Source organism: Erythrolamprus reginae, chromosome 3, assembly GCF_031021105.1.
Source record: "Erythrolamprus reginae isolate rEryReg1 chromosome 3, rEryReg1.hap1, whole genome shotgun sequence".
NCBI classification, from domain to species: Eukaryota; Metazoa; Chordata; class Lepidosauria; order Squamata; family Dipsadidae; genus Erythrolamprus; species Erythrolamprus reginae.
The window spans coordinates 229,761,406-229,788,555 of NC_091952.1; the positions used below are offsets into that span (position 1 = coordinate 229,761,406).

Consider the following 27,150-nt stretch of genomic DNA (forward strand, 5'->3'; position numbering starts at 1 on the left):
CAAGGGAAAATTCAGGCTGCTGTCTGCCTCTTAGCAGGAAGTAAAATATTGTTCAGATTGATAAAGCAATCTCTCTGATGCTGAATTTTCCCATTTGGGTTTTGCCTATGGAGAAACGTTACAAACTCAGTTTTGTAAACAGTCAGACAAATTGTGTTGATTTTAAGTAAACTGGAGGGATGTCATGTATGAAAAATCTCAAGGGTTGCCTCAGCCTGCCTTTCATTCTGGCTATCAGTTTGAAATCTTCTGAAGACCTTCAATAGCATCTTTCCACTCTCAGAATGAGATTTTAGAAGATAAGGATAGAGGCCACAAGGAGCTTTTTATAGTTAAGAGGAAGGAAACCACCGGCCACCCCTTTTGTGGACCTAAGAAGGGAGTAATGCATTTCCCGCCCCCATTCTTGGTGAGCAAAAAGCTTTCAAGTGGAAAAGAAAGGGATATGCAAGCGAACGGAAGAGCAACTTATTGGCTTTTCTGCAATATGGGCTCCTGCCTTATCTTCCACTACTGTTAGAAAAACTGTAATACGTTGGAATTTCAGCCATGTTACTGTTATCTCTAATGAAGGCACAGGGAGCAAGGTTTTATTTTTAATTTGCCCTGATTGTAATATACCTTAGAAAGATAGAAACATAGAAGACTGACAGCACAAAAAGACCTCATGGTCCATCTAGTCTGCCCTTATACTATTTCCTGTATTTTATCTTACAATGGATATATGTTTATCCCAGGCATGTTTAAATTCACTTACTGTGCATTTACCAACCACGTCTGCTGGAAGTTTGTTCCAAGGATCTACTACTCTTTCAGTGAAATAATATTTTCTCACGTTGCTTTTGATCTTTCCCCCCAACTAACTTCAGATTGTGTCCCCTTGTTCTTGTGTTCACTTTCCTATTAAAAACACTTCCCTCCTGGACCTTATTTAACCCTTTAACATATATTTAAATGTTTCGATCATGATCCCCCTTTTCCTTCTGTCCTCCTTATGCTTCATCAGAAAAGGCATCATATGACTTTGTACCTGAGAGACTGAGATATTTTCCATGTTGGGCCTGCATTTCTATTCTTCAGATCTTCTTTGTTGTTTCCAGATCAATGTGTGCATGGGAAAAGCACAAGGTAATTTCCATAGAAGGAAACTTTCTCTGAATTGACAAAACCCCAATTTCGTCCATGTCATGAAGAGGAATTAAACTTTGCTGCCTGTTTTCTAAAATGGTAACGAGAAAGAACTCAAGACTGTAGAACAAAAAAACTTATAATTGAGGGATCAGAAAACATAAAATCTTTAACAACCCTACATGCAACTACTACCAGAGGTATATTTAGATGTTAAAAATGCCAACGTTTCATACAAATTCTTTGTATTTATAATTTATACACAACTGTAATTGTCTTACTTTGATTTTTACCATGGTGAATTATATATTTGGGACTTCACCGTTCATTGCAACGACTAATTGGATAAACAGAAAAAAAATTGCACATGCTCTCTACCATGGCAACAATGTCTCCAAAGGAGACCTGGAATATCTTGGTAGGCAGTAAATTCATTGGAAAGCATATCTGATGATGATAAATAATGCCTCGCATTGGCCTTCACTAGTGATATCTCCCAAGCAGTTTGCCTATGAGATAATGGCAGCTGAGAAATAATATGCTATATTTTATAGCCAGATAAAGAGAGGGATTGGAATAAAAGGAGAACAACCATCCATTTCCTCAGTCTATGGATGGTTATGGACCTGTTCTCATAAATGCAGCGAATTATGAAGGAAGAAGAAACCAACTCTTTTTGGCCGCACCAATTAAAAAAACTATCTTATGTTCAAGCCTGCCTTAATGATGGAATTAATGTCTCTTTTGAAACCATTCAAACTTTGTGAATCTAGCAGAGAATAAAAAAGGGCACAAAATACAACATCTATCAATTTTCTACAAGCAAAGGCTTGGCACATGATTTACTAGACATGTTTTTAAGATCATTACAAAAATGACCTTAAAAAAATTAATATTTACAAATACAGTGATACCTCATCTTACGAACTTAATTGGTTCCGGGACGAGGTTTGTAAGGTGAAAAGTTTGTAAGACGAAACAATGTTTCCCATAGGAATCAATGGAAAAGTGATTAATGCGTGCAAGCACAAAACTCACCCCTTTTGCCAGCAGAAGCGCCTGTTTTTGCGCTGCTGGGATTCCCTTGAGGCTCCCCTCCATGGGAAACCCCACCTCCGGACTTCCGTGTTTTTGTGATGCTGCAGGAGAATCCCAGCAGCACAAAAATGGGGGCTTCGCTGGCAACGGAGGTCCGGAGGTGGGGTTTCCCAGTGAGGGGAGCCTCAGTGAAATTGCAGCATCGCCAAAACACGGATGTCCTCTAAACCCCACCTTTGGACTTCCGTTGCGCTTCGCTGGCAACAGAAGTCCGGAGGCGGGACATCCCAGTGGCGGTGGCTTGGGTTTGTAAGGTGAAAATAGTTTGTAAGAAGAGGCAAAAAAATCTTAAACTCCGGGTTTGTATCTCGAAAAGTTTGTATGACGAGGTATCACTGTATTTTAATAATTAGGGGCTAAAATCAGTAGCTACAATTTATAGAGTTTATATATATTAATCACTACCTATTATTTCACTCTCAAGTATCTGTGGTAGCCAGGCAGAGCAGGCTCACAAAACTATGTTACAATTTTTTAGGTTCTGAATACAAACAACTTCAGAATTAGCTTAATCCAGCACTGCAGACAGTACAATGAAAAGTATCTTCAACAGGAGTTGAGATGTACAGGAAAGCTACTGAGAAAATAGTTGAAAAGTCCATTCATAAAACTTTTATTCCACTTACATCAACTTAATACACATGTTCTTAACAGTTATGTTTAGATTGTTCATGAAAATTTTCAGGAGACATTAAACAAAGCTAGCCATCATCTCAAGTTATTTCCCTGTTAACTATTTTTACAGCACATGCATGTTAGGCAAAGTATCAAAAAAAATCACAAAAGCAAAACCCTAAAAAAGTTAAATACATGGGTTTGTTTTACTGCTGTGCTCGATATACAGTGTAATTATGGATATCAAGCATTTCATTTTTTACTGCATCTTTACTTGTACATTTGTTCTTAGGTTGCCTAAACCATTTAAATACAAATAAATTGTGTAGCAAAAATAATGAAAGCAACAGCAGGTAACTTTACAAGTAATGGAATGTGAACCGTTTCTGCCCTTCTCTAGAGAAAGTTCATTTGGTTAGCAAGCCACTTTAAGGAACATCTTTCAGCTTTAATCGAAGATGTATTCTTGGATTGTAGATTCCACAGATTCACATGATTGACATGTAATATCCATGGGACATTAATTTTTCTTTGCTGTGCGTTCCAACATTGAAGTACCCACATTCACTACACCTATGTGGTTGCAACCATCATCCCTTTTTAAAACCACTGTGACAGACCAATATGCAAGCAGTTTTTCATTGCTCAACATAGGAAGTTGTTTAACATTGGCTTTTGTGGGAAGCCACAAAGTATCAAGAGTACTATGCCAAACATGTAAAACTTTTATAAAAATTCCACATCCCTATATTGGCCACCTTGGATGAAATAAAAGTTCCCCAAATGTTAACTGGCTCTATTCCCCTAATATTAAACATAAACCACATGGGAAATATAGAAATCCAAATAGAAGTAACATAAACCTGTCATAAATCGTAAACAAAAACTATTTGTGGGACAGCATGGATGACAAATGGTCTACTGTGTAAATTTTAGAATGAGGCAGACAAAAATTGGAAGGCTGGTTAATTCTCCCCTCCTTCTCCTGCTTCAGCTTCATCTCCTTGGGTATCTGATGTCCACAACTGTTTAAAACAAAATGCAGACATGTGTTACTGTTTAATGTTTTAGTTGTATAAAGCGTCCAGCAGGATTATCTCCTAGAAAGCTATGCTATAAGAAACAACTATTTCAAGAATTAGAACAATAAAATAAATCCATGCCATGGTTTTTAAAATTGAATTAGATTTCAGTTTTTATTAACTTAGCATTAAGATATTTATCCTTACTTATATAAAGTATTTTTAAAAAATCCAAGTACTTACTGTCAAATTGTCTCTCAGTAACTGCATTATTAGTGTGCTGTCTTTGTATGACTCTTCACTTAACGTATCGAGTTCAGCAATGGCTTCATCAAAAGCCTATGGTTAAAAAAAAAGTAAATTTATACATGCAAAACCTGTTAAAAATAGTAAATGCAATGTAATAATTAGATTGTCAACTCACAGTCTTCGCAAGAGAACAAGCTTTCTCCGGTGAGTTCAGGATCTCATAATAGAACACAGAGAAATTTAAAGCCAGTCCTAATCTGATAGGATGTGTTGGTTGCATCTCTTTTTTGCTGATTTCAAAAGCTTCTTGGTATGCTTGTTGTGACTGCTCTACTATCCCTGAAAAAAACAGAGTAAACATCACACTAGCAATTTTATTTGGAGTTCAAAAGAACAAGTAAAAGATGAAATTTATCCACCACCCACACATACAAGATAGCTTAGTTTCAGAAAGTGATATTTTTTTAAATATATGCAATATTCACCGAGGTATGATATTCCATGCAACTTTTTAGATTGTTAAATTTATGTATTCTAAATAAAATTAATGTACTTATGTTTCCAGATTAAAATCTTTAAAAAGAGAACCTGAAAAATGTGACTTTTGCAAATTTGTTACTTTTATAAGTTTTATTGTGTTCCAGAGAAAAAGCTTACAGCTGCCTGAAGAAACTGTCAAAAATAATAGTATCAAGAATATTGTACCACCAATTTCTTGTTTATACTAGGGTGGTTTTTACCACCACAGCAATAGTACTCAAGTGACACATTACATTTAAATATAGAAACATTGGTTCCATTATTCTAGGAAATATGACAATTTTAAAATGAAATTTAATGTTAAAATAGCATTTAAAGAAAAAAGTCCAAATTTTAAAAAGGGTAAAACTAATCAGTTTAATAATTTAATTTTACTTACTTACTTATTATATTTCTATGCCACCCTTCTCAACCGACTCAAGCCTGTTTATGCTTGGACAGTCTTTTGAAATCTAAGGACAGGCATCTGGACGGAATACATCACATCATATGTAGGCAGACGGCCAAAAAAGCCTTTTTAAAACTGTAATACTTCAGGATCGAACAATTTTTGTTTCATATTTTTATCCTGCCTTTCCCCCTATATATAACTCAAGCTGGTGAACGTACCCAATCATCACTCATCCTTCTATTTTTCTCATAACAACACAGTGAGGAGCCGAGGAAGAGTGATAAAAAAAAGTGTTTTAGTGCAGAAGAAGCAAATGCTATAGAAGCTAATTATACTAATTTTTAAAAATGACCTTGTGGCATAACCAGTATGGAATGAATGATCTAGATCAGAACATCTATTTTTAAAACAATGACAGGCACAACTTACTTCAGCTTTCCTGAGCCTTATGCCCTTCAGACTGTTGGATTATAATTCCCAGCCAACAAAAAATACAGCAATAAAGGCTTTGTTCTAAATAGGCAGCAAATAGTTAGGAACCGTATTTTAGGCTGGCAATTCCGACAGTCAAACATAGATAGCGTGAAGCATATTTGGAGTGACTGTCTTGCTAATATCCAGAAGAAACGGTTTGCTAATCACAACAAGGAGCAACTGCATTTTCATTTTATTATTGTTTCAAGTTGCACCCAAGGAAAAATTGCCTTGCATTCTGTAACCTGAGAGCAGGGTAGAAGGCGGTCTTTTCCTGAATAGAAGATAAAGAGGCATCATGGACTTTGGGGCTTGTTTATTATGTTTATATAGAAATGAATAGCTGCTCATAAAATCAGATCCTAAATATTTAAAATGGAAAAAACCCCAACCATTTGAGTTGTGTTCGTGGCACCATATGATTCTACTACAGTATTGTTAACTGGCACATTTTGTGCAAACTAGAAATTTCATGATTCTCCAAATCTGATTGCCCAGGCCAGTGTTTCCCAACCTTGGCAACTTGAAGATATCTGGACTTCAAAGTTGTCAAGGTTGGGAAACACTGGCCCAGGCTATGATTTGTTTGACTCTTCGTCTCCAGAAACAAAAGAAATTGGTAGGAAGAAATTAAGACGGTCTCAATTCTTTTCACGCTTCCTGTGCAACATGAGGAAACCACGTATAACACCACAAACCATGTTCACATTCTTTGTTACTCGGTACCCTGTGTGAGGTGTATGGTTCTACCTGTGCTATTAATCTGAATATTCCGCAATGAGTTGAGAACATCAAATCAGGTAGTTCTGAACTTACGACCACAATTGGGACTGGGATTTTGGTCACTGAGCAAAGCAGTTACTAAGTACACTACATGATTGCTTCGCTTCATACTACAATCTCATTTCTCCCAGCTGTGGTTGTTAAGAATGCTGTGAAAAACACTGCGTGCTGGAAAGCTGACAGCTCTGTACACTGGACAAACAAGGTGGTTATTGTGAAGATCCCCACTTGGTCCCTCCTACCCAGCGCACAACTCCCTCTGCCCTCCATGTGGAAGGGAACTCGTTGTGCATGGGGCTGGAAAGACGAGTGAGGATTGTGGAGATACAAGCCTCATTTCTGCAGCCGGATGGAGATTTCCCTCCCTCCCCCTATATGCAGAGGGGAAATCCTTTGGCAAACAGCAGTGTGCAACCTTCCTTGCCAGGTTCCTCATTGAATTTCCGGGGAAGCTGGCAGAGAAGGTTACAAATGACAATCACAGGACCGCAGGGCAATTGGAAGCGTGTTATAAATGTGAACAGGTTGCCAAACATCTTGACCATGGGGGGGGGGGGGGGGGAGGATAATATATTATGATGTCCAAAAGTGCTTTATGGATCATCAAGCCGCCATAACTCTGAACAGTGATTAAGTGATTGGTTATAAGTCAAGTACCACCTGTACTGTTTCAATACATTCACCATCAGCAACTGGACCCTTCTGTTAGGGTTTAACAGGAAACCACTTTCCTGCCCATGATACACATGTGGAGTACAATAGGTGTGCTCCTTGATTTACAATAGTTCATTTAGTGACTGTTCATAGTTAGAACAACAGTGAATAAAAGTGACTTGCAATCATTTTTCAGATTTACATCCATATGGTCATGTAATCAATAGTCAGATGCCTGGCAACTGAAACTGAAGAGGCTTCTTGGATGAGAACCATAACATCTTCAAAGAAAAAACCAAAAAGTCCAATTGCCTCTTGACAAAGCAGCTTTGGGACAACCATGACCTGGATGACTGAGAATCTCCATAGACAAGCAGATTACAGTGGTACCTCGACATACAAGTTTAATTCGTTCCAGACCCAAGCTCGTAAGTCGATCAACTCGCATCTCGAACAAATGCCTTTAGACTTTGTTTTTCGCGCCGAGATAACTGGAAGCAAGGAGATTCTTGCGCCACCTAGTGGAAGCTCGGCTCGTATCCCGAATTTGAGCTCGGGTGTCGAACAGAAATTTCGCTTGCGTCGGGGCTCGTAACTTGGAATACTCGCACGTGGAGCTGCTCGTATCTAGAGGTACTACTGTACTAACTTATCAACTGCAGTGATTCACTTAACAACTGTGGCAAGGTAGGTCATAAAATAGGGCAAATTTTGGACTCAATTGTGGTTGTAAGTCAAAGACTACCTGTAATTAGGCTGGGGCTTTTCTAGGACATAGGAGCCCTCTGCTATAGAGTTCCTAGCAGTTACTTCCTTTCTGGATAGCCACAGAAACATGAAGCAACAAAAATTATGTTCAGTTGTCTGAAGTTGTAAACAAAACAGGCTTTGTGTTTCAAGGTGCAGCCCTCTGCCCAAATAACAAATAAAAGTTAAATGCAGATAACTTCGACTTCTATGCCGTCCAATCCCGAAGGACTCACGGCAGCTATAAGATCCTTCAGCCTCTGAAATCTATCTGGCACAAGATCGGTTACATTCATTACAGCAAGGTACCACAGTGGGAAACAGACCCTGTTACCTTACCTGCCATTTGTCATGTAGCTTTTAAAATCTCCAATTATGCAATTCACAAAACCTGATGATTTGGCCAAAATTTGTACTAAGATTCATCTCCTGCTAACTCAGGAATTCTGGGAGTTGAAGCCCACGTGTCATAGAAGATCCAACTTTGCCTACTACTGCCCTATACTGTTATTCACTCTACCAGTATTTAGGACACAACTGGAAATTGATAAGAGATACTGCAGGGTCCAACAGCCATTAGTTATTCTTGCTCAATAATCTGAAAAAAAAATCCTACTAAACCTTGGCTTTCTATAAACTGTATGTCCATCCCTGGGGAACATGTTTTAGTCTCTTGTTCTGAGGCAATTATCTCAGGAAGCTTTAATTGTCTATCAATTTATCAATAAAGACTACTAATTTGCAAAATTATTTAGTTCACTTTTTCTACAAAAGGTTTGGTAAACATATACTAGATGCACCCACACTGAAATCCAGTCATATAATAGGGTCTGAATAACTATGTCTTGCCCCATTCATTCCAGTATCTCTGTGGTCATGTGATCATCACCATGATTGGGGTGAGTAGTGAACACTTATGACAGCTGCAGCATCATGCAGTCATACGACTGCCATTTTCTGGCTTTTCACAAGCCAAAAGTCAACCAGGAAGCTGGCAGGGAAAATCACAACCCACTACCATCCATTTTTCTGCTGAAGAACCCAGCTATGGGGCATGAGACCACTTGTGCACCCTCTCACACTTCACAGGAGCCATTCTCTGCTGGCCACACGTGTGCCATGGCCACCACTGCCCACCAAACCATCGGCCTGTTTGAAAGCAGCCCAGGATTTATAACTTTGTGCAGGCTGACTGACCCCACTGACTGTTGGAAACTGGTAGGAAGCCACAGTCGCATGAGGTCCTTGCTTAACAGTGGCAATGACATTGACGGTATTGCTGTTGCTAAGAGATGCAAACACATGAAATCGTGCTTTATGACTGCATTGCCTTGGAAATTCTGGTTCCAATTGCTGTACTTAAACAAGGACTATGGCCATTCATTTAACAATGGCTTTGGAAAAAGTCACTTATGGCCTGTAGTTGCTTTGGTTTGTTGAATGACCAAGGGGGATGCTGCAATGAAGTGTGGAAAATGGCCATAAGTCACTTTTTTCTTCAGTGACACTGTAACTTCAAACAGTGACTAAATGAACGGTTATAAGTTGAGGACTATCTGAAAAGTTTTCTGAGTTAAACAGGCCATCCATTAAATATCTTGAATCAAATGTTTATGTTTATGAAGATACACATACACAGATACTCATGTGCACGGTATATTATAGTAATACAGCAATTGAACAAACTAGATTTAATTTAGGTAATTATTTCTTGTGACAGGAGAAGAAATCAGATTCACCTATAATGTCTATCTCTCTTTTTGAGATAGAGAGACACACTGTTACATTCAGATACACATTCCATTATGTCTAACTGGCATCACATTAAATCAGTAATACTTTGCAGTGTCAAGAACAGGAAATAAAAGTTTTTATTGCCCAATATGAACAGAAGATGGAAGCAGAAACAGTATTTCATAGATTTGTGCCCTGTCTCCCCCAAAGACCCAGATTTTTTTTCTTTTTAAACAATTTTATTCACTCAGCTAGGACTTGCACCCCATCCTTATGTCTAAAATATATAAGGGAGCAAGAATGTTATGAATCAGCTAGTACCGTGATGGCGAACCTATGGCATGTGTGCCCAATGTGGCATACAGAGCCATGTCGCCCTGGCACACACAGTGTCATCCATTCCTCTTCTGGGTTTCCGGTGCACACATGCGCACCAGCAGCTAGTTTTCTGGTTATTGGTGCGCATGCGCACGCAACGATCAACTGGCCCTCACATGTGCGGCAATGCCAGAAACTGGAAGATCAGCTAGCCAGCAGGCATGCGTGCCAGTAAACAGAAGATTAGCTGACCGGAGCACATGCGTGCCCTGGGACATCCACTCACTTGCCAGCCAATGCCGCCAGTCCCTCCCCTGTGCCCACCTGCCTTGTCGCCGCGAGGAAAGGCCCTGAAGCTGTGCTGCCCGAGATCCACACGGGCTTGCTGCAGGGGGAGGCCAGGGTCAGATGGGAAATTGCCTGTTTCGCTGCCCCCGCCCCCCCGCAGATTGTCACTCCGGCTCCTCCAAGGTTCAAAAGTGCTCTCTGTCAAAGGAAGCCCCATTCCCAATCCTCCTGTCCCATCAGAAGCTCCTGAATTTCATTTCGTTTCGTTTCACTTCTCTTCGTTCTCTGTTGTTGCACTTTTGCACCAGGCCCGAAGTGTTTTGCTCCAGCTATGAAGGGGAGGATGGCTGCCCACCAAATAGCAACAGGAGAAGAATCCCCCACCTTTTCCATAGGGATGCTAGTCCAGCCACCGTCTGTGGGAAGCAGTTTGCTGTTTTCCCTGCACACCAATGGAGAGGAAGGTTGGGGAGAGGGGAACCATGCCAGGGGCAAACCCAGATCTGCCCCCTCCCCAAGTCCAGAGAGCAGCTCTGGTAGCAAGGAGGCTGCGAAAGGGATGCAGGTGGAAAGCAGAAGAGGAGAAGCGAGCAAAAGAGCGAGTGAGGATGTGGGCTGGTGGCGCCAGGCATTGTTCTCCGGATCAACCTTGCAGCAGCAGAGGTCCGGAAGCACCAGCGGCTTCGTACTGACTGCCAGTCTTCAATCTGGGAGGTGATCTGCTGTGCGAGGTTGCTCCGGAAACAGCCATTGCTGTTTTCTCTGCACACCGATGGGAGAGGAAGATTGGGGAGGGGGGGAACCGCACCAGGGGCAGAGGGAGAACCTGGATCTGCCCTCTCCCCAAATCCAGAGGACAGCTCCAGTAACTAGGGGGCTGTGAAAGGGGCGTGGGAGGAGAAGAAGCAAGCGAGCGAAAGAGCAAGCGAGGAGGTGGGCTGGAGACTGTAGGCAAAAGTAGTTTGGGCATCGGAGTGCTGCGCCACGCCTTGTTCCCACCTGCTCAGCCCCATCAGAGCACAGGATTCCCTGGGCCAGCCCCTTCCCTATGCAAGCTGCGGGGGAAGAAGGGGGATGCTCCTTCCCTGGCATTGTTGGAAAGGTGAAGGAGGTTCAGAGAAGGTGGCTGCTGGGGGAGAAGCACCCTTCTGCCCAGTAAATAGAGAAAGGAAGGGGAAGGGCCAATTGAAGACTGGCAGCATCTGGCAGAACGAAGCCACTCTGAATGTCTGACATATCACTTTCCTTCTCTTTCTAGAAATACTACTGGAAAAGTGGCTGTTGTATTTTCAATTCAATCCCCCCGCCTAAAGTTTCTCAGTACTACAGTGATCCCTTGAGTTTCGCGATCTTGATCTTCGCGAAACGCTATATTGCGATTTTTAAAAAAAGATTAATTTAAAAAAACCCCACTTCCGGGTTTGGTTTCGGGAGTCAGCTGGGAAGCGGCGCGGCTGTTTTAAAAGGTCGCAGCCGACCTGGGGGGCTTCCCACCCCCCCCCGAACCCCCAACCTGGGTCTTCCCGGCCGCCCACGCAAAGGGGAAACCCCGGCTCCTCGCTGATGCCCGCCACTCGCCCGCCCGCCAGCAAGAGGGGGAAGACCCAGGGAAGGTTCCTTCGGCCGCCCAGCAGCTGATCTGCTCGGGAGCGCAGCAGCAGCGAGGAGCCGAATCGGGGTTTCCCCTTTGCGTGGGCGGCGGGGAACGCAAACTCCACCATCTACGCATGCGCGGCCATAGAAAAAGGGCGCGCATGCGCAGATGGTGTTTTTACTTCCGCAACCCTACATCGCGAAAAATCGATTATCGCGAGGGGTCTTGGAACGGAACCCTCGCAATAATAGAGGGATCACTGTAGTGCATTTTAGTTTAAGTTCTATTTGCAAAACAAATCCTTCCTTTCAACATTTTCTTCCACATTTATATCTTTAGCTTATTATTATTATTATTATTATTATTATTATTATTATTATTATTATTATTATTAAAGCTCTCATTTAGAAGAAGAAATGATCTTGGCAGTATATTTCTTCCAAATACTTTCCACTTAATCCTAATTTCAAGCAAATATGATGTCAGACGAGTTTTGTCTTCTTGAAAGCAGAAAATAATTCTGTATCTCTGTTTAAATTTCAATCTTTTCTCTGTTCACCAGCTCTATTTGCAACTGGCTTCCTTCAAAATGCCTCTGAACTGACTCAGTTTTCTTTAATCTGTCATCCCTCTCCTCCTCTCCCCGATTGGTTAGCTTTCATTTTTCTCTTATCCTGCTATCCCACCAATTGAAAACTTCTGGATTAGAAATCAGACATATTTTCACACTGACAAAATTGTCTTGGTCACATTTGATAAATCTCCTCAAGTTCTTAGTAAACACATTTCAAGTGACAAGAAAGAAACAATACAGATTTGTAGTCTCCCCCCCCCTGCTTAAACTATATTCATGCCTGACATTTGAATTTCAGACATCAGCTGCAGCTGCCATAATTTTAGTAAGATACTTGATGACCTTAAAAAAATAAAATGTGCCATTATCCTGCTATTATATCACCTTATGAAATGTATCCGATCATCTACCTTAAAAAACACATATTGGAAAACAATGCGTATCTTCTGTATATGTATAAATAATACAGTTAGACAACAGTGAGAGATTACTATGAAGATGTTACCTAAATATATCACCTTGCAACAATTAACTGTATGCATTCATATTATCAACAAGATCATGTTTAAGTCTGTATCCTTGAAGCAACTGGTACCCTCACTTACATGTGCTGGGAATGCATTCCAATATGTTTCCAGGAAACCAGTTTGGGGGATACTACCATAAAGCAACATTCCATTGCTGTAAAATTCAGGTATATGTTGCCATTGCTGAAAACATTTAAAATATTTCCTTTACTGACTTATAACAACAATCTCGCCAACAGTTATTATTTTACTAAGTATGAATCTATGAAAATGCAATTATAAGAATGTAACACACTGTACCTTTCTTGTCATCACCAGCAGCAACCTCAGCCAAGTAACGGTAGTAGTCCCCTTTCATTTTCAAATAGAACACTTTGCTTTCTGCTTGAGAAGCATTAGGAATCAAAAACTTTTCCAACAGAGACTGCAATTAAGAAAAAAAAATAGAAAATTAAATTACTGTACTAATGTTAGAAGTAAATTTAAAATGTTTAATCTTTTAAAAACTATCTCATCTGAATATGCATACTGATATTTAGCATATGTGGCCCCAAATAAAATAGAATCAAACTCATTTGGCTCTATTTATTTATTTATTTCTACGTCCCCCCTTCTCGAGGCGACTCATTTTGAAAGTTACAGAAAGTAAATAGTTACTAGAACATTCAATAGTTCTGTGTGTGTAGCATCTCACTGTTCTAATATAAAGTGAATGACTGACAGATGTTTATACAAAGCATTTAAGTGTTGCTAAAGATATTGTTAATTTCAATTACTTACTATTCTCCAAATTTTGATGGATTTTCATAACTTTTAAAACATCCCAATAACCTAATTATTAACTTAAATGCAATCAGTCATTCAGAAATTTCAGGATAGCTTATGAAACTAATATTGCAATATAAAAACAACTTAGAAAAAATGCATCAAGTTGTATGCACACATGTATCCATATTTGGATACCTCATTCTGTTTCCCACCTTGAGTAATTTATGAAATGATCTGTGAGATCTTAAAAAATCAAACAAATAAGCAAATAAACAAGCAACCCACTTATTGATTCCATTAGTAAAAGAAATTATCTGAAAATGAACCTGCTCAGCATTTATAATAATGGCTTCAACCTAAGGCTAAAGCTAAATTCAACTAGAGAAGCAGATATCTGACTGTTAAACCTACAATTTGGTCAGCCTGTATGACCAAATCATTTCACCATTATCCCATATACAGATGAGATTCTAACAGAAAAACAGCTCCCATGTGACCATTGTAAGGTTACATAACAATAAGTTAAGTTTAAAAAATACAATAGTAACAAATAAATAGATGAAAAATCTCCCAACTCACAACAGTTATTATAACTCAATGTCATAATAACAGATTTATTATATATGTATGTATTTATTTATTTCTGTCTTGTTTTTACAAATAAATCAAGGCTATAAAAAACACAATTTCCTATTTTTGCCACAAAAACAATCAAATGGGATAGGATGGGTTGAAAAAGAGAATGACTGACCAGGTCACACAGCTGGCTTTCATGGCTGAAGTGAGACTTAAACTCATGATCACTCATTTTATAGCTTGGTGCCTTAACTACTACACCAAACTGGATTAAATCAACATATATCAAAACTATATAGGTTTTGCTATATACAATGATAAATACAATGTATTCCTCCAGATGGTTAGCATTAAAACAGAATAAATTTTACACTAATCCTGGTCAGCAATAAGGTGCTGAATTTAAAAAAATGTTTCAATACCAATGACATAATACAACATACCGTACTTCCAAAACACTATTACTGAACTACAGACTGCAAAAATTATGTATAACTACCTGTAAATATAATTTTAATTGATATACTTGATATCAAAAAGTTCCAAACTGTTTGGAGGTACTTGATATCAAAAAGTTCCAAACTGTTTGGAGGTATGCCCACAAAAATATTGCAACGAAAAGAAACTTCAAAGTTCTACCCAAATTGTGCTAGCAAAATAGAAAAATGATACAATAACCAACAGATAGGAAGAGATCAATTTGCATTCAAATACACACAAAAAAGACTTAAGAGTATATGAACTATTGCACAATGTACTTAATATTACATGCTAGCCAAATGCTTCGGATCATCCACTGCAGATTAGAGCCCAATGTAGAAAAAGGGATGCCAGATGTTCATACTGGCTTTAGAAAAGGCCAAGGAACACAACACATTATTGCTGATACACACTGGATAATTGAGAAAGGCAAATACAAAACAAAAAAAAGGTATTGTATTGTCATTTTGTGCTTTATTGATTATAGAAATGTATTTGATTCTGTGAACCATGTCAAGCTGCAGAACGTGAGAAAAATGGAAACCCCAGAATATCCTATTGTTCTCTTCTGAAACCTAGCCAGAACATGGAGAAATAGGATGGCTCCAGGTTGTCAAAGGAGTAATGCAAAGCTCATAGTCTTATTTATTTCGCCTACCTGCTGAATATATATTAAGGGAAGGTAGACTGGAAAAAGTTGAATGTATTTTTAAACTGGAGGAAGAAACATCAATAGCCTGCACTATACAGATGATATTATTCTTGATACAGTAGCTGAAAATGCAAAGGATCACAAACTCTAGTAAGAAAAGTCAAGTAGTGCAGTTAAGAACATGGGGCTAAAATTAAATATAAAGCCCAAATAATAACATCAGGTACATCTCAGAATTGGCAATAAAGATACCAAAGTGGTGAATAGCTTCTGTCTTTCAAGATCAACCATAAATCTAAAACAAAACAAACAAAATAAACAAGAAATACACCAGAATAGCACTTCATGGAGCAGGTTTTGGAAAAGATATCCAACTGCTTTGATAGATCTATACTTGGAGATGGCAGATGAGTGCAAGCAAAGGTATAGTTTGTGATATTTTGTGGAAGCAGAAACCGGACTTTGAATAAACACGATTAGGAAGAATATTTATATTTTATGAGCTTTAGTATTGAAAAAGACTTCTGAAAATACCAGGGAACAGCCAAGAAAATAAGGAAATTGATCATTGAACAAATCAACCCAGAGATCTCACTGAAGCCACAAATGAGGAGGCTCAAATTTCCCTACTTTGGACAAAGCATGTGAAGACCTAGCTCTCTGGAACGACTCTAATGCTGGGAAAAGAGAAAGCAAAGGAAAGTTGACTAGGAGCAAGGTTGATACACTAAGTTACTCTTGAAAAATCAGTTTAGAAACAGATTGTTATGTGGTAAACCAAATCAATCTGATGGCACATGCTCAATCGTTACTTCCAAAAGTGTAATGGAAATTGAACTCCACGAGTTCATTTTGGCACCTTATTTCAAAATAAGTGGGGGGAAAGCAAACAGACCTTTATACAGTAAATAAAAGTTCTGGAGGCTGCAAATTTAAAGATAAATGACCAGAAATTTCATACAAAGAATAAGACAAGTAAAGAATAGCTGTTGCTTTCTATTCCTCTTCTGTATAAAAATAAAATCTCTGGCAAAGAAGATAAATTTCCATTATGTAATCATCTTGCAGCCTCAATAGGATAGCATTTTTTAAAAAAGTCAAATAATTTAAATATTTAATAAAATGTTATTTATGAACTTAACTGACTAGCATTTATTAGAGGAGAGAATAATTTAAAGGCAATCTCACTTTTTAAAATAAAGACTGAATATAATAGAATTTACTATTCTATTAATGAGTTTAAACTTAAGCTTTATTACATACTATCTGACCCAGCAGAGAAAAAGTGTTATTTAGCAGCTTGACAAGAAGTCAGTTCTGTATCAGTTTTTAAAAAAGCAAGCACCTGTAAAATAAGTGTTATTAGAATTTGGTCTGTGTATCTGAAAGAAAAGGAGCAGGTAGTATGGATACTGATAGAGCTAAACTGGAAGAAAGTGGGATTAAGTTCAACTTTTTTCTGGACGCCTAGATCTGTTGCCTATACAGTGTTCCCTCGATTTTCGCGGGGGATGCGTTCCGGGACCTCCCGCGAAAGTCGAATTACCGCGAAGTAGAGATGCAGAATTAAATACACTATTTTTGGCTATGGACAGTATCACAAGCTTTCCCTTAACACTTTAAACCCCTAAATTGCAATTTACCATTCCCTTAGTAACCATTTAGATTACGGTATTACTCACCATGTTTATTTATTAAAGTTTATTTTAAAAAATATTTATTAAAGGCAGATGAAAGTTTGGCAATGACATATGATGTCATTGGGTGGGAAAAGCCATGGTATAGGGAAAAAACCCGCGAAGTATTTTTTTAATTAATATTTTTGAAAAACCGTGGTATAGACTTTTTGCGAAGTTTGAACCCGCGAAAATCGAGGGAACACTGTATCTGTAAAAGCAACTCTTTGCACTTTCCAACTGCAAAATCAAACCCTTTGAAATTGTAATGAATATTGAGCTATTCATACATAAATATATCAGCACTAACTAACTAACTAATTAATTAATTAATTAATAATTGGATTTCTATGCTGCCCCTCTCTGAAGACTCGGGGCGGCTTACAACTTATAAAAACAGTAAATTACAATACAATTAATCCAATTAAATTAAAATTACATAGCTATCTAAAACCCCTAATTGTATTAAAAATCAATCACATCCATTCGTACAGCAATCATACAATCATTCATTGGTCAGGGGCTAAGATCTAATCAGCCCAAGCCTAATAATAAGCCCAATTATTAGTGAACAGAATTTCTTGCAGTTTGATGCCACTGTGAAAAGAATGCCTCTGTTGCCCAACATTCTCTGTCTAATCCAGTGGTTCTCAACCTTTCTAATGCTACGCTCCCTTAATATAGTTCCCCATGTTGTGGTGACCCCCAAACATAAGTCTAACGCCAATTCTCCCAACAGAGCTTTAAGTTGATTGGCACGAAGATCAGAGGGACACCTCCCACTGTAAAAGGCTGATTGGTTGGATTGTAAAAATATGTTCCAAGGCGCCAGAATAGAAGCTTTAGTTCCTAACACCAACGGAAATTTGGTTTTTTCCCATGGTCTTAGGCGACCCCTGTGAAACGGTCATTCGACTCCCAAAGGGGTTCCAACCCCCAGGTTGAGAACCACTGATCTAATCAGAAGAAGCTACACTCTTTGATGTCTGGCATCAAAATTATCAAATAACATGTGATTGATATAAAGAAAACAGGTGATGGCATTGCAGCTGTGTGCTCATCTAAATCTTCCACTGCTCATAATCTATCTTTTACCTCTTATTTTTCACCAAGCCTTTCCCTCCTTCTCATTTTTATGGGAAAACATGTACTTGGAACCTAGCTATGGCAAAACTGCCAAGGAATAAATCCAAATGATAAATAACATTTTATCCCTAATCTCTCTTCTGTGTTCATATTTGAAATCTCTTTTGGATGAGATGCTTATGATTAAAAGCCACTTTCTTACAAATAATATGAAATATAGAGAGAGGATGTCATTCACAATTGAAAATATGCCATGAAATTTGTGGGTGTAGTTCAAGAATCTTCTATCTACCATTCTCTTTGATGCTGGCAATATTAACATTTTTCTAAATTTTATACTTTTTAATGCCAACAATGGTATTTTTATTATATTATACTATATTTTCATACAGTGAAGAATTTATTCCCTATTACTGTCTACTTATTAATATGCTTTAAATAATTCTATGTTTCAATACCTTTTCCAACATATTAGTTTACAAATCAACTAATATATGGTCACTACAGCTACATAGATAAATAATGAATTGGCACCCCATCATCAGATAATATATTGGTTGTCCTGCCCAACCCGTCTAAACTCCTGGCATATTGAAAATTCATGAACAATTAAGGATATATTCTCAATGATATAGAAGCACTTATTATTTTTAGCACCTTACAGTATATAATGTTATGGCTAACATAAGCATGCAGCTTTGTCCATATATTCACCAAACTCTGAAATGCAACAACTCTGGCTAGAATACTTGCTGTCACCATATGTTTTTCTTTCCTGAAATCGTATTATTTTCTCAAAAACCAATCTGAGCCACAGAAAGCAGAGATATAGGCAGAGATGTATACACTTCAGAATCACATGTAGTAACTAAAAATACATTTCTCTAGTTACAATATTGATATAGTTTCTTATTTATATAAATAAAAAAGAGTAACATAAATTTAGTTTTTAAATACAATTATATCAAAGTAACTTATTAAATGTGTGATATATATTTATATTATACAACCTGACTTTAAAGATTTTAATATTCAGAATTGAGTTCCTAGTCCGACCACTACTAAACTGACCCATTATAATTATATTGCACGTTTAGATCCCCTCCCCCCACAAATAAATTGTAGATGACCAAGAACCTTGTTCCTATAAATTAACCTTCTATTTAAGATACTTTGCTGGCCTATTATGATGAAGGAAGAAACCAATTTTTAATGTTCAGTTTCTCAAATGCAGACGCTGATAATGAACATAAAATCAACTGGGGTTTCAGTAATTATACTACTGATGTATTGCACTATTGAATGTTCTACTTTCCTTTTGATGAAATATTTCACCTGTGCAAAGAAAAATGCTTCACTAAGAGCAATTATATTATATTAATATTTTTTCCTGATGGCTTATTTGTACCCTATGACAATCATTAAGTGTTGTACCTCATGATTCTTGACAAATGTATCTTTTATTTTGTGTGCACTGAGAGCATATGCACTAAATTCCTTGTGTGTCCAATCACACTCGACCAATAATTAATTCTATTCTATTCTATTCTATTCTGCCATAAGTAAGAATGAACAGTCCCCTCTATACTTCTCTTTCTAAATATATCAAGTCAAATGTAAACTTTCATATTACTTAGATGGATTCTTCAGTTTTATTCCACTGGAATATTCTGGAGGATTTTCACCCTAATCAATTAGCATTATTGATTTCTGACAGAAAATTAGAAATGAAAGAGTATGCTAACTTTAGTGAACAACTTGGAAATCCTAAGGGTTCTAAAATGTGTCCATTCTAACAAGTTCATTTGTTATAAAAGTGTGACATCTTGCAACTTCCCAAGCCTAACCAGTATTGATTCCCAACTCAATGAAAGTGGAATGAGGAAAGAATCTACAAATGCACTTGCAGGTTACTGAGGTTTTTAGAATTTTGAAATGTTTTCTTTACAGAACCAGTTCTTGAAGTCAAAGTATATCCCCAAATCCTGCTAATAATATACTTTTAAGGCTCTTTTTACCTTTGAGAAGAAATTCATTCCAGTGTAAGGATGCCGTTTTTTATTATAGTAAAGTTAGCCTTACAGTATATCTCAATTGCCACCCTGATTTGCTAAATTTATTACTGATTAAGAGTATTATTTTCTTGGTCATGAAAAACACTTATGAATTAGCAACTACAATACATGGATTCCACTGGAGTATTTCTCTCACCTTTCATTTATTTGCACTTACTAAAAATGAAATTACCACTATATGTAATAAAAAACTATAGCAGAAACATCCCTTTTGTTTATCAAACATAGATTCAATATTATATGGATGTTGTAATGTAGACTTATAATCTTTGGTGACATAAATAGTATGTAGAAATTATAGTTTAATAAAATAATGGATTGAAAAATTTAATAAGTTAATTAGTGACAATTACTTTATTTAATACTGACAACTTCACAAGTTTATTTGCGAAATTTTAGAGTTTTTGCTCTCTGTATAAATAAAATAAAATAATGGTAGTGTGAACAGAGATGGATCATACAGCTATGCTGTCATTTTGATATCTAGATCTAAATGGAAAAAAACTGTAAATGAAGCCATTTCAATGGAATTGCCTAATAACTCCCAAGTTTAAAAACAAGGTATCTCATTTTTCACACACACACACACACACACGTACATGCACGCACGGACAGAATAAACATAAAATGGACTTTCTATCCATCTGCTAAAATATTAGAAAAGCTTTTATTTAAACATTTCCAAAATCCACAATCAATAACTATTAGCATTAACCAAAAATGGACAAAATTATAGCTGTTTTTATAATTTTCAGATGTCTTTCATCAAACAAAATTAAAAACTCCACGTTGTAAGAAGAAAGGGAGAAGAGGAAAATAAAATATAAAGGATTGACAATATTCAACCAAAGAATTGAATGATCAGTGTTTTAGGATAAGTCTTACTTTCTATTTAACAGATAACAGGTTTCAGAAAAGTAAGTTTTATCAGAAACTTTTCTGTACTGATTTATCATTGTGCTGCCAGGGTGATGGAAGTTGAAGTCAAAACACCTAGAAGGCTTCAGACTAATCCCTGGTATATAGCAGTTCCCAAAACCAAATATGTCAAGTGGAATTAAATATATTCAATCAAGTCAAAACCATTCACAGTATTATAGCCTTTTATGAAAGTATGACCAGATATCCACAAAATTTGCTCTAAAATCACAAATATGTTACTTAAATCAATTTTAAGATCAATTATATCACTGACGAGTGGAGTAAATCATTCAGTCTTAATTATTATTCTTTGTGCTATCAAATAAATATTACAGCTATGTTGGAACTGTATGGAACTATTGCTTGGGAGACATTTAGTTACACTTTTGCCTAAACTTAGTCAAGGCAAAATTTGTGGTCACCAGGATCTTAACCTTCCTTTCAGCACAGACCTATGTATTTTACTTGAAGCAAAGGGCTTCCAGATGGGCAAAATGGAACTAAGGCAAAGTCAGAAAAAGACAAATTGAGTATAAAAAGAATAATTGAGCAAAAATCAATGTCAATGTTGTTTCCAGGTGTCTATGAATAGTTTGTGCTACATCCCTGACAGGTACTATACAGTCTTTTCTAACACTAAAAAACCCCACATTGTTATGATCCTTAATTTGTAACCCCTTGAGGCAGAATTGGGGCAAATGGGTGGAGTATTTTCCAACATTATCATATGAAAATTCAACAATAAATCTCATGCTGTTTAGGGCTAAAATAGGGATATTAACTCTTCATAAGGTTGAGGCTAACTTCTGTTCCTGAGACCATGAAATGGTGGCTGGGACTCTTCGTCACAACATTAGCAAGTATCAAATATGGATTGCTAAACCCCGTAATTCCATGCCAGTTTTAATTTTGGGAATTGGCATAAGTGTAGCACCAGTCTGTGAGATAAAAGGGGAATCTAGAATTTTGTTCAATTCATGCATTAATGATTTTAATCTCCTTGGTTTGCATGAGTTAGCCTCCATGTCGTTCTCCCAGAGAGTGATCCCCTTGAAAAGAATCTCCATATAAAGTAAGAGATAAACCATAAAATATTTATGGTTTATTCCTAAATACTCTATTTCACATTTGCATATGTGATTCTAAAAAAAATAGTTTACATCCTGGGATACAAAGAGGACAAAACATAGCACAGATAAGGTAATTCTGTAAGTTCAACTACAGCTCACATGCCAGAATAAAGTCATTCATTTTTGAGGTGAAAGTAAAAGTTTAATGTTAGAAGAATGGACATTTTTCCCCACCTTTCAATCCCAAAAGAGATGCTCAAGTGGAAAAGGGAAGCAACTACTTATCCTTTAGGAAGCAAAATATTAATTATCTTCAACATTACTTTTAAGTAACAAAGAGCAAAAAATATATTTTTCCTATAGCTAAATAAAACTCACTTGGAGATTAACGGGATAAAATGCTATTTCATATAAGTTCTATCTCTCATGCGATTATCACTCTTATTTCCTCAATAAGGAGAAAAACCAAGGTAAATTAATGTGTTTAAAATATGGCTTTTGGACATACCTAAACAATATATTAAGATACATATTAATCATGCTAACATGATTGAGTCAATGCATTAAAGTAAATTTCTTACTGAAATATATCCAATGTTAAATATTTTACTGTTTTCATGTTAACACAACATAAATTGATGGTTTATCAAAAAATTGAAACTTTAAAAAAGCACATTTGGTGTTGCTATTTTTTAATTCACACAATCATGTTTATGATCCAATGGTGCAGTTATAGAAAACTTGCTTGGATCTTACAATTTAAAGTAGACTATTGCTGCTTTCTCTTCCCCCTCTTTAAAAGTGCTCTATAGGGGTGAGTCATTGCTAGCATTACATCATCTTATTTAAGGAGGGGCCTGATTTCTGTAGTGAAAATTACAACTTCTCATACAAAGCATATATCCCCTAGGTTACACAGATAATAGATAAGATAGCTTATAAAAGTATATTGAAATATTTTACTTTTCCAAAGTACTAACTGATCAAACATTTTCCATTTATCTTGAGTGAATTGTAAATTGTTTGAACACTGACATTGTCAGCAAGACATAACATGTTATTGCAATATCTAGGTAACATGCTAAATTTCCAGTTTTAAGAAAAAGGAAAATTATTCTATTGTCTGATTTTTTTACAGATTTATACATTTCAACCGATTTATAAGATATTGTTTTAAAAAATACATTAGAACATGTTGGAATTTGCCTAAACCAGGGTTTACCTACTCTTAATTGTTAAGTATTAAAAATTAAAATGAATTCTTACCAACACATCATTACAGATATCCCTTAGTTCAGTCTCAATTTTCTCTCTGTATTCTCGAGCCATTTGCTGCTTTTTCTCGGCACCTTCTGTCTTTTGTTCAATACTTGAGACAACTCTCCAAGATGACCTTCTTGCTCCTACAACATTTTTGTAAGCGACAGAGAGAAGATTCCTCTCCTCATTGGATAATTCTGCTCCTTGCTCAGTCACAGACTTCATGCAGGCTGCCATATCATCATATCTCTCAGCCTGCTCGGCCAGTTTGGCCTTCTGCACCAGCTCGTTTTTATCCATGCTGATTACTCTACAGAATGAAAAATATCAAAATATTATCAAATATCTACCAAACAAAAGCAATTGACATTGAGTTTGTTTCTTAGCAAGGGCAAGAACAGACTGTTTAGGCTCCAATCTTGAAAAACACATGTAACTGAATTTGATTAATCCAAGACGACTATAAGATTGGAAACCGAATCCCTATAATTCTGTCAAAATAGGAAGAAAATGTATTTGTTTTCTATTCACTAAGAATATAGAAATAATTTGGATCTCTGCAATTTTATGAGATCTCCATACATGGAATGCAAAGCATTCCCTTGAAACCTTCAACCTTCTATCCCTAGATGATCCCGATTCTTTATTTCAAGCAGCTTTGCTATTTTTAGACATCCATTTTGGAAGTTTGCAATGTTAGGAATTTCATTGGACAAAGTCAATTCTTTTTCAAATGAAACTCAAGTCACAGACAGTATCAACTTTACCCTCTTACTACCTTTATACACAATTAAGAAAATGTTGATTATTTCTCATTAAATTTAAAAGCATATCATCCTGTTTCCCCGAAAATAAGACCCTGTCGTATATTTTTTTGAACCTTGAAATAAGCCCTTGGCCTTATTGCCATGCACTCAAAAGCCCGATTGGCCTTATTATCAGGGGATGTCTTATTTTGGGGGGTGGGGGGGGAACAGGGTATATAGCTAAATGAAACAGATTCCAAGCTATATGTTAAGATTACAACACAAAGCTATTACATTCAATAAAATTCGGGTCTATTTAAATATCCTAGGATGAAGATGAAGTGCTACAATCTTTGACCTCACACTAACAGTGCTACTCAGGTTCAAAAAAAATCCCTTGTGATTCTCATCTATTACTATCTTAGCATTTGAAAGAATCATTATAGACGTCTGTATTTCATATATACACTGCTCAAAAAATAAAGGGAACACTCAAAGAACACATCCCAGATCTGAATGAGTGAAATATTCTCATTGAATACCTTGTTCTGTACAAAGTTGAATGTGCTGACAACATGTGAAATTGATTATCCATCCGTGTTGCTTCCTACAGTTTGATTTCTCAAAAGTTTGATTTACTGGGAGTTATATTGTGTTGTTTAAGTCAGTGTTTCCCAACCATGGCAACTTGAAGATATTTCGACTTCAACTCCCAGAATTCCCCAGCCAGCGTTCGCTGGCTAGGGAATTCTGGGAGTTGAAGTCCAAATATCTTCAAGTTGCCAAGGTTGGGAAACACTGGTTTAAGTGTTCCCTTTATTTTTTTGAGCAGTATTGAATAGAATAAAATTCTTTATTGGCCAAATGGGATTGGACACACAAGAAATTTGTCTTTGGTGGACATGCTCTCTATATTATATCCATCTCTATATTATTATACTCTCTATAATATAATAACGCCAGAGAATTCTAAAACGGGAAAAATAATTATTTAAAATTCAAGCGGGGTCAGTCGCCTCACGGCAGCTCACTCGGAAGGGATGACGGCGGACTTCTGCTTTTTTTTTTTTAAGTGAAAGGGAACAAGTTGTGAGGGGGAGAAAACGGAGCAATTTCCCCTGTGGCGGAACCGACTGTAATATAAAATGGTGCTGCTCATGTGGCCACGGGGGTAGGTTGCTGCATTGGCACAGCTCGGAAGGAGACGGAAGGGCGAAGCCCAAAAGCGCCCACGAAAACCTCCCCCTTCCCCGACGAGAGAGAGAGGTGGGCGAGTAGAAGGAGGAAGAAGATGAAGAAGGACAAGATAAGCCAGGCCAGACTCCGCTCGGTCGGTGGTCCTCCCTGCGCCGCAACCGCCCGCCCGGCTCTTCAAGCCGTGAAGCGCCTTGTCTGGGTTCTTTGTCATGGCGGATTCGTGTCAGAGCCCAGCCCACTTCTGTAGCAGCACGTTAATTCTCCCCCCCCCCCCTCCACACACACACTTCACCTCCGCTCCGCGCCGCCGGGAGGGAGCTGCAGCATCTCCGCCCCTGCAAACCCGAAGGAGGAGGGAAGGGAGAAAAAAAAAGGGGAAGCCCAGGCGGCGCCCAACAGCGGGAAGGACGAGGAGACACGCCCGCCCACCTGCCCCGCTCCTTACTCGCTGCCCTGCGGCGCCATCCCGGCCCCGAGGTGTGTGTGTGGGGGTGGAGGGGCTCTCTCTCTTTCTCTCTCTCTGAGCCCCCCCCCGCCCAGAGAGGAGGCTGCTCCTTTTAACGACGGATCTTTTCTATGCGGCGGATCGCACCGGTTGGATGCACCTCGCTTCTCCTTCCTCTGCCACCCCCGCGGGGAGGCCACACCCTGCAGTCACTCCGGGCCGGGAAGGAGAAGGCCGCCCGCCCGCCTCCCGAGGGAAGAGATGCGGGGAGGAAAGCGAGAAGGAGCCACCCCCGACTCCCCAACATGGCGCCCTCCTCGTTTTACGCCTTCCGTGGAGAGAGAGAGAGAGAGAGGTCGTTTGACCGGTCCACCGTCCCTCCCTCGGAATAAAGGGGGGAGTCGGACGGGCGAGGAGGAGAAGGAGGAGTGGGCGGGCTGCGTGGGGGCCCTTCGGCTCCCTTCCCAACGCCGACACCACCACCCCCGCCCGCTCCAACGCGATAATCACCCCGGCGGCTCCCGGATGCGGGGAGAAAAGGGGGCGCCGCCCTGTCCACGGCTTCACCTGCCGCTCGGGCGGAGGGGGGCTCCCCTCCCTTCCCCTCAAAGAAAGCCGCGCGACTTCCTCCCAAGGCAGGTGGGGCCGGCCGCACCTGTGCGAGGGCTCGAAGGAAGAGGAGGCTCCCGACGCCGCCAGGGAATGAATGGCTCGTTCTCCCCCTCCCCAACTCCCCCCCACACACAGCAGGCCGCTCGGAGGAGTCAGCCCTGCGGAGGGCCGGGAGCCGCCGCCCTTGTGGCCCGGGAAGAATGGGGCCGCCTCGCCGCAGCCTCGCCCTTGTCGTTCTTCCCCTTTCCTCCCTTTGCGGTCGGTCTCCCTGTGCGCCCCGCTCGGCGGCGGCCGCCCCACCTACGGTTTTTCCGCAGCGAGAAAAGGGAGGGAGATGGCCAAGACGAAGAAGCGTCCCCGGAATAGGCCGTTACCTGCGAGGTGGATGGGGGGGGTTACCGGAGTCTCTAAAGGCGGGTGGACCGGCGCCGACTGTGCCTATATCGGAGCTCGCTCCGCTGCAGCCTCGCTCTCGCTCGCTCGCTCTCTCTCAGCGCCACACACAGGGTCTCCGCCAATCACCGCGTCGCAACGCACGGGCAACACAGAGCCATGACGTCAAACGGCACCATGGTAACCGCGCGCGGGCGCGCGCCTGCGCCTACACTTTCCAGCGCTTCCCTCCGACCCACCCCGCGGTTTGCTCTCTCTCTCCCCTTCTCGCCAATGCTGAGGACTGGCGCTCTCTCGCTCTCTCATGTTAACCGCCGCCGGCGCGCGCGCGCGCCCGCTGCCTCGCGCGGCGTATATGTCGGCCACGCCTTAGCCCTGCTGTTAAACGCTGGGCCGACCAGCGGGGGACGCGCGCGCGTTCGCGCTGGCGCTCTAGATTCCAACTCCCCCGCCCCCA

At 39.2% G+C, this 27,150-nt stretch overlaps 1 protein-coding gene across 3 annotated transcripts; it reads right to left on the reverse strand.

Annotated features, from left to right (window-relative positions):
- Nucleotides 1–2,823: 2,823 nt before the first annotated feature.
- On the reverse strand, nucleotides 2,824–27,032 carry YWHAZ (tyrosine 3-monooxygenase/tryptophan 5-monooxygenase activation protein zeta). Of its 3 annotated transcripts, none has more exons than XM_070748146.1 (6): nucleotides 26,675–27,032; nucleotides 23,307–23,610; nucleotides 13,037–13,160; nucleotides 4,288–4,451; nucleotides 4,107–4,202; nucleotides 2,824–3,866 (listed from the first exon to the last, which is right to left on the reverse strand). In XM_070748146.1, exons 2-6 carry the CDS (start codon nucleotides 23,598–23,600, stop codon nucleotides 3,807–3,809), a joined length of 738 nt encoding a protein of 245 aa, XP_070604247.1. In that variant the 5' UTR covers nucleotides 23,601–23,610; nucleotides 26,675–27,032; the 3' UTR covers nucleotides 2,824–3,806. The 3 variants fall into 3 exon arrangements, with proteins under 3 accessions (XP_070604247.1, XP_070604246.1, XP_070604245.1); XM_070748145.1 differs by lacking the exon at nucleotides 26,675–27,032 and adding an exon at nucleotides 25,689–25,930; XM_070748144.1 differs by lacking the exon at nucleotides 26,675–27,032 and adding an exon at nucleotides 25,536–25,858.
- Nucleotides 27,033–27,150: the final 118 nt, after the last annotated feature.